Source organism: Schistocerca cancellata, chromosome 1, assembly GCF_023864275.1.
Source record: "Schistocerca cancellata isolate TAMUIC-IGC-003103 chromosome 1, iqSchCanc2.1, whole genome shotgun sequence".
Lineage (NCBI taxonomy): Eukaryota > Metazoa > Arthropoda > Insecta > Orthoptera > Acrididae > Schistocerca > Schistocerca cancellata.
In genome coordinates, this window is record NC_064626.1 from 458852165 (window position 1) to 458865187 (window position 13023).

At 43.9% G+C, this 13023-nt stretch overlaps 1 protein-coding gene across 1 annotated transcript; it reads left to right on the forward strand.

Annotated features, from left to right (window-relative positions):
* The first annotated feature begins 277 nt into the window (after positions 1–277).
* LOC126176970 (uncharacterized) lies at positions 278–12421 on the forward strand. Its single transcript, XM_049924185.1, has 2 exons — positions 278–393; positions 11935–12421. Exons 1-2 carry the CDS (start codon positions 291–293, stop codon positions 12219–12221), a joined length of 390 nt encoding a protein of 129 aa, XP_049780142.1. The 5' UTR covers positions 278–290; the 3' UTR covers positions 12222–12421.
* The last annotated feature ends 602 nt before the right edge of the window (positions 12422–13023 follow it).

Consider the following 13023-nt stretch of genomic DNA (forward strand, 5'->3'; position numbering starts at 1 on the left):
TAAAAGTTTCCGTCTTTCTGTTCGCTTAATGTTATTGCCTTTTTTTTTTAGAATTCAGTCATGCATTTGTCGTTTCCTTGATAAGTAATACAAGCGAATGTAAATGAGGAGCTTTTATTGATTTGGAACTCGAAATGCAGGCACTCGTGAGCAGAAAAGCGCCAATTATGGTTCGCAGTACCCCCCGGCTAAGCGCCTCCCACTCAGAGCGCGTACTCGTACACAGCGTATAAATAGCCAGCTAGCGGACATGGCTGCGACAGACGTTCCTCGCCTCGCCTCGCGCCGCCATGGTGACCGCAACCGCCTCCCTCCTGCTGCTGCTGGCCGTCTGTCAGGCGGCGACGGCGCTGCCGGCGACCAATGCAGGCCACGCGCGGCCTCACAGTCTGGGTGGGTACTCACTGACACTCACACGCGCCCGTTACCCTGCAGCAAATGCACCGCAACGTGCTGTCAGCACGCGTAAGAGCAGAGTAATCCCCAGAAGCAGATACGTACGAGTCTACCAAACTAAGCGTTTTTCCGGAAAGGCGGCTTCGCGTTTTCAAACCTGATCAGAAGCAGCGAACTCAGAGAGCTTTCTTCTATATTTAGAATTCCTCTTCAGGAGAAATTACGGTACTAATTGTCTCGCATACACTTTGTTTGGTTATCCCGTGTTTCCACATTTGTATGCTGCAAGCTACTAAACGGAGTTTCACGGTTCAGCTAAAGTGTACCAGTACTATTTTATCCCCACCCTGTTCCTATCGGCAACGGTTAGATTAGTGTTAGGTTAGTGTTGTTTAACGTCCCGTCGACAACGAGGTCATTAGAGACAGAGCGTAAGCTCGGGTTAGGGAAGGATGGGGAAGGAAATCGGCCGTGCCCTTTCAAAGGAACCATCCCGGCATTTGCCTGAAACGATTTAGGGAAATCACGGAAAACCTAAATCAGGATGGCTGGAGACGGGATTGAACCGTCGTCCTCCCAAATCTATCGGCAACGGTCCGCGTGCTGAACCTATACAGGGTGTTACAAAAAGGTACGGCCAAGCTTTCAGGAAACATTCCTCACACACAAATAAAGAAAACATGTTATGTGGACATGTGTCCGGAAACGCTTAATTTCCATGTTAGAGCTCATTTTAGTTTCGTCAGTATGTACTGTACTTCCTCGATTCACCGCCAGTTGGCCCAATTGAAGGAAGGTAATGTTGACTTCGGGGCTTGTGTTGACATGCGACTCATTGTTTGGGCAGGCATTGTTGGTGATGTCTTGATTGGGCCCCATGTTCTTCCACCTACGCTCAATGGAGCACGTAATCATGATTTCATACGGGATACTCTACCTGTGCTGCTAGAACATGTTCCTTTCCAACTACGATACAACATGTGGTTCATGCACGATGGAGCTCCTGCTCATTTCAGTCGAAGTGTTCGTACGCTTCTCAACATCAGATTCGGTGACCGATGGATTGGTAGAGGCGGACCAATTCCATGGCCTCCACGCTCTCCTGACCTCAACCCTCTTGACTTTCATTTATGGAGGCATTTGAAAGCTCTTGTCTACGCAACCCCAGTACCAAATGTAGAGACTCTTCGTGCTCGTATTGGGGACGGCTGTGATACAATATGTAGAGACTCATCGTGCTCGTATTGGGGACGGCTGTGATACAATACGCCATTCTCCAGGGCTGCATCAGCGCATCAGGGATTCCATGCGACGGAGGGTGGATGCATGTATCCTCGCTAACGGAGGACATTTTGAACATTTCCTGTAACAAAGTGTTTCAAGTCACGCTGGTACGTTTTGTTGCTGTGTGTTTCGATTCCATGATTAATGTGATTTGAAGAGAAGTAATAAAATGAGCTCTAACATGGAAAGTAAGCGTTTCCGGACACATGTCCACATAACATATTTTCTTTCTTTGTGTGTGAGGAATGTTTCCTGAAAGTTTGGCCGTACCTTTTTGTAACACCCTGTATACTGTAAGGTGCCTCTTCCGTAAGGAAGACATTTTTACCAGTTTTAATAAATTATTGTCTCTTGTTGATGTATTCACGATAGTTAGGAAGTGCTGTAGTCCGTAGTCGGCCATGAGTCGGAGAGCATTTCCCACGCTGGCTGGCTACGTGACGAAGCGACCGTATGTCGCGCGTAGTGGGGTGGGGCTCGGCGCTGGACCGTAGCAACAAGCGTCAGCCTGGGAAATATACATGACGGGAAGTACCGCCATCTTGGCGCCAAAGTCACCGTTTTTGTTTATTTATATTTAATAATTAAAGTCATTTATGACAACATGAACACTAGGAGGAGCCTCTGGATGTTTACAACTATTTATCATAATTTTGCCTCGTTAAACTTCACACCCATTCTTTAACAAATGCATATCTTAGTAAGTACGAACTTGATCGGAAATCCACGAACTGTGACGAAACTAGTAAGATATACGGACGGCGTTAAGAACTGTTCCTGTCTTGTTCGATAGTAGCCATGCTCTCGGTTACGAGTAGTTTGTGACATGAGTGTTTCATTATTGATTTAATAGGAATAAAGGTGATATTACGGCATTCTGAATGTTAATTTCGAGTAAATAGATACCCCAAAGTTAATCGACAGCAATTTCAGATAATTAGCTTCCACCGACAGAGACATCCAATGCGCCAATGAAGAATCTGCACGGGACGACATTTACGAGAGCTGCACCGCGCACAGGTAGGAGGAAATCCGACGACACGACCCACCAAGGCGGATCAAGGGAGGTCCGACTTTCACTCGCCAATTCCAGGTGGAAATGCTGACCAGTTATATTGTACGTCACTTATACCACCATCTATGGACTCGCGGCTAAGCTAATTAACAACTGTATCAGTTTAGAAGCGAGGATACCTTGCAATACGCGTAAATTCGCATTGGGATAAGCTGAAATTTCTTTAAATTTACCACCTTGGTTATTAAGCAATATGTCTGCAAAAAATATTTCATGGACTTCAGAAAGTTTCCAAAAAATTTTATTTCTTTCATTCTTCTCTGTCTTAATCCAACATGGGAAAAGCAAATGCTTGACGATAAATATTCGTTAATGAACCAGATGTAGGTTTCTCTAAGTGACCACTCGTATGGAAGAATTGTTCTACCATAAAATTCTTGCTCTGAATCTCAATCTCCCATGTATCTATTCTACAATAAGATTTATGTTCTCATGCCCCCTTACATAATTCCAAATGAAAGACTCTACATATTTTATGAATATGATCCTAAGAAAACATTGAAATGTTCGTTAATTGCTTCAACTTACAATTTCCTTAGAATAATCATTTAAAGAACAGCCTATGTAACTTTCATAATTAATAAAACATGTACAGCTTATATTTCGTTCTCGAATTTTTACCTTCTACGAATTCCATTTTTATACGCATCACTCGATTACGGAATAATATAATCCTCGGCGATTTTTTCCCTCAAACTGTCTTTCCTTCTAATAAAATTACTTTTTTTTTAGTTATTCTAGTTCCTATCACACTTCTCATTTTTAATGGTATCTGTTTACTGACGTAAAGCTCTAGTGCCACGTTACGAAATATATTATCGTTCTCTTGATTCTTCCACTTTAAACTGTGTCGTACATCCGACTTTTGTATCTGCACAGTGAGTGTACTAATGTGTGCAAACTTAGCTTAAACTTAATGCGCAAATGGACAAAACATCTGAACTGTCTTCTCAAGCCCAGGGTGTCAAAGAGACATTCTAAATAAATATGACCCTAGCCCTGTAAGGCAGCTAATATCAGGTGCGGATCGTAACAAAAATCATTAGAAATGCTGCTGTCACGTACCTAAAATGCATGAATTAATGAAAGTGAAAGTTTGGGGTCTATTCTACAAAGACAACGCAGCTATTTCCTTTTTTTTCTACATATAATTTATCAACTGTTGCTTTCAGGGGTCAAGTGATAAACAACAATCACGTGCAATTACTTTTGACACCCAATAACAAAATATTTAAGTCTTTGACATATTGAAATGACGATTATTAAAATCGTTATCTCTACACATGAAAATTTTTCTTCACAGGAAAGAATGATTATTAAAAATCCTCATCAGCTCATTTAAATCTATATTGTCGTAGCTGGTCTGGCACTGAGCTGTTGAAGAATAAATTTACTTTTTGAACCAAGGAAAAAAAACTCTCATGTAGTCAATGTGAGGGTAGGTTAGTATCCTAGCTTTTGATATTCAGTGGTCAAAGCATACGCAAGCTGGAGTGAGCAAAATCTAGACTCAATATTTACTGTGGCCGAATGCATGAGGGTACTTTACTAAGCAGCATGTGCAACGGCGTTGTCTCTGCGCTGGATCTGAAACGTTAATTCCGTACTCTGGCATTGATTGAATTCACGCAGTCGCAACTTTTCTGTGTTCCGTAGAACGTTAATCTTTCCCTAGCCAAAATAATAGCTATTGCACACTCGCTATGGGTTGGAGCGACTTTGCCCTAAAAAATTCCCACAGGAATAATTAACTACCGCTTTGTTATCTGTCGTCATGATACGTGAAGCGTGTCGTCCTCACTTCGCACAAAGCAAATCTCTCAATGTCCTCGCATATTTCCATACACTTGGGCGGTCCGCAGCGAGATGGATAAGAGAGAGAGAGAGAGATATAGAGCCTTAATTTTAGCTCTCAAAATGCTTTTATACAATCGAGATCTCCCCACCGTGTCGCGTCTCCGCCGCCAAGTAACACTTTAGCCAATCACCGTCTCGCTAAAGGTGAACATACATTTTTTTTCTTGCTGGATTGCAGCCTAGCCCTATTAATGACGTGCAGCCACTTACCCTCGGCCGGCCGGGGTGGCCGAGCGGTTCTAGGCGCTACAGTCTGGAACCGCGAGACTGCTACGGTCGCAGGTTCGAATCCTGCCGCGGGCATGGATGTATGTGATGTCCTTAGGTTAGTTAGGTTTAAGTAGTTCTAAGTTCTAGGGGACTGATGACCTCAGATGTTAAGTCCCATAGTGCTCAGAGCCATTTGAACCATTTAAACTTACCCTCGGTCTCGGCCTTATTTACGTGAAAAGGAATAATGTATTGTTCTGGCCTTATCCCTTTCTGCGCTGAAGCTCGCCGTTCTCTTGCTAAATGAGAGTTTTACGATATCATTAACCACCTGTTTGGTTCATCTCCAAAATGTGTTTCACTTTAACTTGTTTTTACATGTCAGTCCATATATTGGTAGATATTGTTTTGTTAGTTTTCGGTACATGAGATTAACTGCAATTACCTTTTGTTGATGTAATATTATTATTATTTTCTGAGGATATCATACTGTATCGTCCTGTCGTTATGGATCAAGCTCATGGAAGGTCCATAAAATCCAGACACCTTACAACTGACATCTTTGGGTAACTGTCCTTTATCTGCATATCTAACACATCGTCCTCGATGTCAAGTGTGAGTTTTATACCATTAAACGTAGGTCTGCTCTGTCACCCATAATCATCAACGTGTACGATCGTTACCCAAGGATTTCTAAAACGACTTCCACAGTGGAAGCACGTCTCATTGGAGCCTGTTTCTCAGATATTTATTGAAAAGCCAAAGCAGTCCCATATTCAGGGAATAAATCGAGCTTCGCCGTTCTAGGCAAAGTCCTAGTGGATACGATTTACAGCCGTTGCCTTTCTATGACCTGTTATGAGGTGTATAATGTGTGTCTGTTTCGTGTGGATGCCTGTGAAGAGTGCTTGTACGGTACAGCGGTTTTTTTTATTGCTATTGATGAAAGGAAGGAAGAGAGTGAATCCCGGTGTCAATACGTAGCCTATTCCTCTCGAAGAATAGGGCTGCAGAACTTAATGTCACCATCCTACGGAAGGACAGTATCAACAGCGTTGAATACTCTTTCTCAGTGAGACACTGCGGAGAGGTTTGGAATTTAACCCAGAACACTGGTTTAACGATTGGCCGTCAGGTACTTTCCGCCACCATCGCTCTTCCCCTTGCCGGACAAATAAAAGAACTGAAATTTTTTCACCGTCAAGATTCTAACTGAAGTAACCCTAGTCGAGGGCCACGGCACAAGAGTGCGAAAGCGACCTTGGCTATGGAGGCGGGCTGTTATTAGCAATTCTACATTGACAGCGTGTAAAATAAGTGTCATACAGAGACATAAGTATACAATCTCACCATTGTCACTAGACCTAACATGGTATAAAATTTGATTTGGCAAATTCTGTCATTGCAAGCAAGATCGTGATATAGTTTCCTTCAACGAAAGTAACGTTTTTTGTACACGGAAGTTATACCTTTTCTTTAAGAAGCCATTCACTTTGGCGGTGCAAAGTTGTCCCTATTCGCCTTCAAGTTGGGCACTAACCTCTAAAATGTGGTTGTTTGCTCTGGCGAGATGGCAACCTTGCCCCCCTCCCCCACTTGTGTTGCTTGTGCGTGCAAATCACAGTACAACAAATTTTAAATGAATAAGTTTTATTTTGTAATTAGCGCACAACAGCAAATTTAGGTGGGAATCTACCTTATATTTTAGCCGAGGACGAGACGAGCTTTTAAAATACTGTGACGTGTCTGGACTCTGATGTAAACTTTTATGCTGGAGATATTAATGTGTATCAGAATAGCTAGTTCATCCCATTTACGTTTTTATCTCTTTATTTGCAGTACCCACTTTAATAATTTATCGACCTCTATCCACACCCATCTCACTACATTGTAGTATGGGCGTTGATAACCTTGAGGTCGTGTGCTCTCACTACCGAATCATCATCATCATCTTTTAAGAAATACAGCTGTTTAATCAACCACATTTAACTAGCGACATGCGGCCAGACTACTATACTACTGTATAAAGAGCTCACTCTCAACTACGCCACACGATTCCCGGCGCTTAAATGAACTCGAGGCACTCATCAACGTATATAAATATTTCTCAACACATACACTGAGGTGACTTCCCTCTTAGCTTATTTTAGGTGAACAAACCAAGTTTCTCTCATGCTAACCCACACTGAGCTGACAGAAGTCATGGGACATCTCCCAGAATTGTGTGAGACTTACTTTCGCCCGGATAGTTCTGCAACTCGATGTAGCATTGCCTCAACAAGTCGTTGCAAGTCCCCTGCAGAAATATTGAGCTATGTTGCCTCTGTAGCAGTCTGTAATTTCATCCGGCGCAGAGCGTTGTGCATAAACTGACCTCTCGATCATGTCCCACAAATGTTCAATGTAATTCGTGTCGGGCGATCTGAGTGGCCAAATCATGCGTTCGAATTGTCCAGATCGTACTTCAGAAAAATCGCGAACAACTGCGGCCCATAAATTAACAATACATTTGTTTGTTTTAATGTATTTTGTTACCTGTTTGCTGCCTTTACGTCGTGTAATCCGTTCCCAACAGTACAGATTAGTCCGCCCCATTAGCTGAGTGGTCAGCCCGTTGGATTGCCACGCGCGGGGGCCCGGGTTCGATTCCCGGCTGGGGAGGGTGATTTCCTCCCCTCAGGGACTGGGTGTTGTGCTGTCCTCATACCCATTGTCGACGCTCAGGTCAGCCAATGTGGCGTCGCATTCAATAAGACCTGCACTTGGCTGCCGAACTTCCCGTCTGAGATCTCCCAGCCACTGACGCCATACGATCGTTTCCAACAGTACAGATTTTATTGTTGTTCCTTTAAGTGGTCTGGTGAAGAACAATCATTAGAAACGATTGACAGAACAAGAAGTTCACTACATAAGTGGTGTTCAGTGAGGGGCCGGAAAAGATACGTCCTACAAAATTTTGAACCTATATATTTCGTTATAGAAGGTGGGTACATTAACTACGGATTGTGTTGCAAAAACTGCATCGTCCTTGATCATTGTGGTAACAATAGGAGACACAATAGCTTAACTTAGAACGTGCCTGCCCAGGCCCAATATGGACAGTTGGTCCTGAGGTGGCGCTTTGGCAAAACTACTAGACTCACATATAGGTTCCAAATTCCTGTGCAGCTTTCTAGGGTGAGGTATCCACATTTTCTTTATAACGCTTAAGTCAAACTTTGAGGTCGTTTACACGAGAAGGACATGGCCCGCTTCGTCTCGCTTTCTTCGTGTTTGTACTCTGTGTTGGTAGGCATGAAATTAAACTTCACTCTTTGCTGTCTTCGTTAACCTGATATAAGGATGGCTCAGGGATTTTTACGTGTCTAGTATTGTTACTAAGCCCGGAGGTAGCCTTTCAAATGAGTTCACCTCATTCCTGTGGCTCATGCTTCATCATCTTGGTTTCAGTGAGACACATGCAGTTGTTGTCGTTATCTCGAGAATCATACTTGATCTTCAACTCTTTTTGATACATTGAATGTCCCGAATGAGTTTCTTGCTGTTCTACTCTAGCTACAACGTCCTTGATGGTGTCGCTGTTCCGAATAATATGTACATATCATCCATTGCCATTTTAGGCATTTGATAAAGAATCTACAACTTTCGTTTACTTCATGGACACCTGATTTTTTTTAGCAGAGTTACATCACGCTATCGAAATACACTGATGTGCAACACATTAGAACCACTTGTTAACAGGCACTGTGTTCCTACTTTGGAGCAATACAGCAGCGATTCTGCCTGCCATGGATTCGACAAGCGCATGGTACGTTTCCGAAGGTACGTTGCAGCAGACGCCTACGCAGATGAAATACGATTCCCGACTAAATTTCGGGACGATGGTATATGGCACGCGGAGCTGTCGCTCAGTAGCGGTAGCAACCCAGATGTGTCCAATCGCGATCTGATTAAGCAAATTCGGCCGCTAAAACATCAGTGTAAGTTCACTATCATACTCCTCGGGTCAATGTTGCGATTCTAGCCTCATGACACGGAAAGTTACCATGCTGGAAGATACCATCACCGTCGGAGAAGACATAAGGCATCCATGGATTTAAATAACACCAACAATGTTCACTGTTGTCGTATTGCCTTGCTATGGAAGCCTTAGTTAATGTCACACGAAACATATTACGTCCCCCCCTGCCCTCTCACAACTGCGTACGTGCATGTTTCGGGCATCCATTCGCCTGGCGCCTGGCTGATGATATATCCGAACACGACCATCGACAGGAAAACTACTGTTTCCACTGTAACTACTGTAATCATAATGGATGATATCGCTGTGTCAAAATGGAAACACATAGAAGTCGTCAACTGTGGAGCCCCATTTTCAACAATGTGCTCTAAATGGTATCCTGCGAAACACTTGTGCCTACGTCAGCATAGCAGTCTGTCCTAATATCTGCCCCTAGATCGCCTCCTGCCCCGCTTTACAGAGTTGGAAACCCTCCAACCTCCACATCCAACACAATATCGCCTACTAGTTGTTTCATCGTCCTTCAACCCCTTCCTATAGACGCTCCCTGCAATACCACAGTCGATCAGATTCCACGTTTCCGAGGTGCTCATTCCCAGGTGCCGAGCCATGACAAAGTCACTTAGCGTCGATGGATTTCCACGTACGCAGTTCATATTGTCGTTAGGATGATTCCTCATTCAACTCTTCTCCGTTTGTTTATGTCCTTTAACGCGCCAAGTCGGTGCAACACCACAAGGAGACGACATTCATTCTCACTGCGAGCAGTGTTCATCATGTTTTGGTTCATCTGTATATCTTGCTGCTGACCTTTTCTTTGATACTTCCATTTTTCCAGAAGGAACGAGTACTGTTCAAAGTTACTTCAATATGCAGGGTGACACGAAGGTCTCTTAATATTTGAAAATGCATTAATTCACAGAATAATGTCAGCAGGGAGGCAGAAATTGACACTCAAGCCTGTAATGACATGGAGTTTTATTGAAACCGAAAACAAGAGCAAAAATTAGCCAACATATGGCGCTGGACAGCGACACAACTCTGACTCCGCATGAGAATCATGCATAAAATGAACTGTAGTGAGAGAGGGAGTCACATGCGCCACCAATCGCGGCATGTAGAATTTACCAGAAAAGGTACTGTTAGTAAAGCTTTACCATCAGAACAGAGAATCCAATACCGCAGTTTACCGATCCTATCGCCAAAACAGGTGTATTCGAATGGGTAAAGGTAGCAGTAAAGAAAACGATCACGAAGTTCGAGGACCACTACTGTTTGGATAGCACTAAGGCGTACCCTCCAACGCTATTCGTACAAAATCGGGGTCACCATTAACTGTTAGCCACCGATATTGTGTCACGGAGAGCAGTGTGAGCACTTCCAAAAAATGGGGGAAGTTGAAGATTAGTGAGCCGGCCGGTGTGGCCGAGCGGTTCTAGGCGCTTCAGTCCGGAACCACCCGACCGCTACGGTCGCAGGTTAGAATACTGCCTCGGGCATGGGTGTGTGTGATGTCCATAGGTTAGTTAGGTTTAAGTAGTTCTAATTTCTTCGGGACTGATGACCTCAGATGTTAAGTCCCAAAGTGCTGAGAGCCATTTGAAGATTAGCGGTCAAACGTTTTGTGTACGGACGAAGTCCATTTCACAGTCCGAGGGTCTATTAGCAACCACAACTCCAGAATTTGGGCTACTAAATATCCTAGAACTGTCGCGAAGACAGAAAGTCACGATTTGGCGTGGACGCACCACGTTAATCGTCACCGAATCCTTTGTCTTCGAGTAAATGTAGCTAATAAACACCTGCTGAAAGGCACGACTTTTATGCAAGATGGGGCTCAACGCTATGTTGCTATACATGTGAAAGATCTCTTCCCACTACGCTTGGTGAGGATCACCTGCTTAGCTGCCATTTCCGTCAGGCTTGGCCTTCCAGATCCCCATACGCCAGTCACTGTGATTATTGGTTGTGGGGTTACCTGAAGTCTCAAGTCTACCACGATCGTCTGATCTCATTAGGCATGCTGAGTCACGACATCGGACGGCAATTTCTCACCGTACCTACTGATACGCAGTACAGTGCTGCTCACAACATTGTGCCTCGACTACAGTTACTGCGGATCACGATCGACATGTCCGGTATCTGTTGTACTGTTGTAAAGATCATAATCTTCGTTAAAAATTAATTGTTATGCTAATGGTTGCTTTCTTAGCATATGAGGAGCCTTCTGATGGTCATTAGGTGCTTTTTTTTTTTTTGTCTGAATAGAATCCCATTCCATTTCAAGCATGGGTGTCAGCTTTCACCTCCCTTTCTACGTTATCCCGTAAGTACTGAATTTTTTGAATTTTTTTTAGTTTTAACTGACTTTTGGGTCACCCTGTTGTTGTGTACATAGTTCCGCGTAGTCAGCGCGTACACAACTTTCCCAATACAGCGCGCCCCGCTAAGCACAACAGCGCAGGCGCAGCGCTCGTCCGTCTCTGCACTACGAGATGGCGCTGTCTTAGAGACAGACCAAATTCTGTTTCCGCCGATCCGCGTATTAATATGTCTCGCAGCCAATGAGATTGCTGCTAATGTAGAACCTTTTCTCCTCGCGGATCACACTCGCGCAGTGATACCTGAACGCGCGAGGTATTATAACGAGTGAACAGACCTCCGAATAGTCAGTCTGCATTAGTCTGTAGTCAAGTTTCAGTCTGCGCCTAATAAGATTACCATATTCCTGTACATAGCCATGAAGAGAAATGTATACACACTTTGTCAAGTATCAGATACATGTGAGGATAAGATTAACGTACCAAGACCAAAGGAACTTCGGATTGTCACTTGTAAACAGCATCCAGAATCAAGTTACGTAATATCTATGCTTTTTATTATTTTAACAAATGTGTGTGAAAATTAATCAAGTTCTGTTTAAAGTTGGTCACCGTCAATCTGCTACTCTAAGTGTGCAAGTGGCATTTCTATCGTCTGACCTAACGGCAGACGATAAACACGCCACGATAAGACCACGAGACATATTGCTGACACTCGCTTACTTCGATAGATCGACAAGTCAAATAATCTGATGGTGTGTGTACTGAAGGTCATCGAGTTCGGAGCAGTGTGATGGAGTCGGTGCTGCAGGCGGTCCTGGACCCGTTCAACTGGCTGGACCTCTTCAGAGACTGCGGCTCGGACGCGCACAGCGACAGCGTCAACGTGGGCGCCACGCTGCCGCTCGGCATCTCCGCGGGCGTCTCCGGCGCCTCGTCGGACGCGCACTCCTCCGCGGGCGGCGCCGCCAGCGCCAGCTCCAACTCCGGGGGCGGCGGCGCCGGCTCCGTGGCCTCCGTAGGGCCAGCCTGCGGCAACTATACCAGCTGTCACTAGCGCTCTTCTGTCACTGCTTTAATGTTCTGAGGGGCGCAATGTGCATGAGTACCTGCGATCATAATTTCAATTAGTTTGATAAAAATAATTCGTAAGTGCCGAAGAATTAACGATTTTGCACTTGCTAATAAACAATTCCATAACGATCTAATATAACCGATTTTTGTTTTTTACATACTCCGCTAGAATAAACCTACAACACGTGTAAGGCCTGGTTTCATTAGAAGATTCGTTTGGTATTTGCATACTGAGACTTAGTAGGGTTAAGACATCAATTTTTCGGGCAGTATTTGTACTTCAAGAGAAGGCATCAGTGGCGTATTGTTGTTTCTTCTCTCACTACAGATGCAGTAACAAGACTCTGTACTTCAGTGCTACTCTTCAGGCCTTCGTTGTTGTTTCTTCCATTCACGGACGGTGGTCAAGTTAATTTTAAGAAAGCAGCCGCATTAGTTTCAAATTTCACTTATATGAAACAGATGTCAGTGACAGTCTTGTGCAGGAAGACTTCCAGAAAACTATAGAACGTAACATCTACGGTGTATACTAGTGGATTGTTACCGAAAACAAGTCGGCAAACCAGTCGTTGGCGTTATATTTATTAAAAATATAGGACAGCTTCCTATTTCGAAACGACAGGTTCACCTTGAGTTTACAACTTACACGTGTTGCTTATCATGAGTTGTGCGTAATTTTCATCTCTGGTAGCCGTTTCTTGGGTGGTGACCCCGTCAAAAATCTTGTCAATTTTGCAGGATTGATTGCCGTTGTAAAGATACTTCTCGTGTTTCGAAGAAACATA

Bases quoted from the DNA above. Each gene is read 5' to 3' on its own strand.
- LOC126176970 (XM_049924185.1), top strand. From the start codon at position 291: ATGGTGACCGCAACCGCCTCCCTCCTGCTGCTGCTGGCCGTCTGTCAG. The intron at 394-11,934 runs GTGGGTACTCAC...TGTGTACTGAAG, and splicing joins CGCGCGGCCTCACAGTCTGG to GTCATCGAGTTCGGAGCAGT.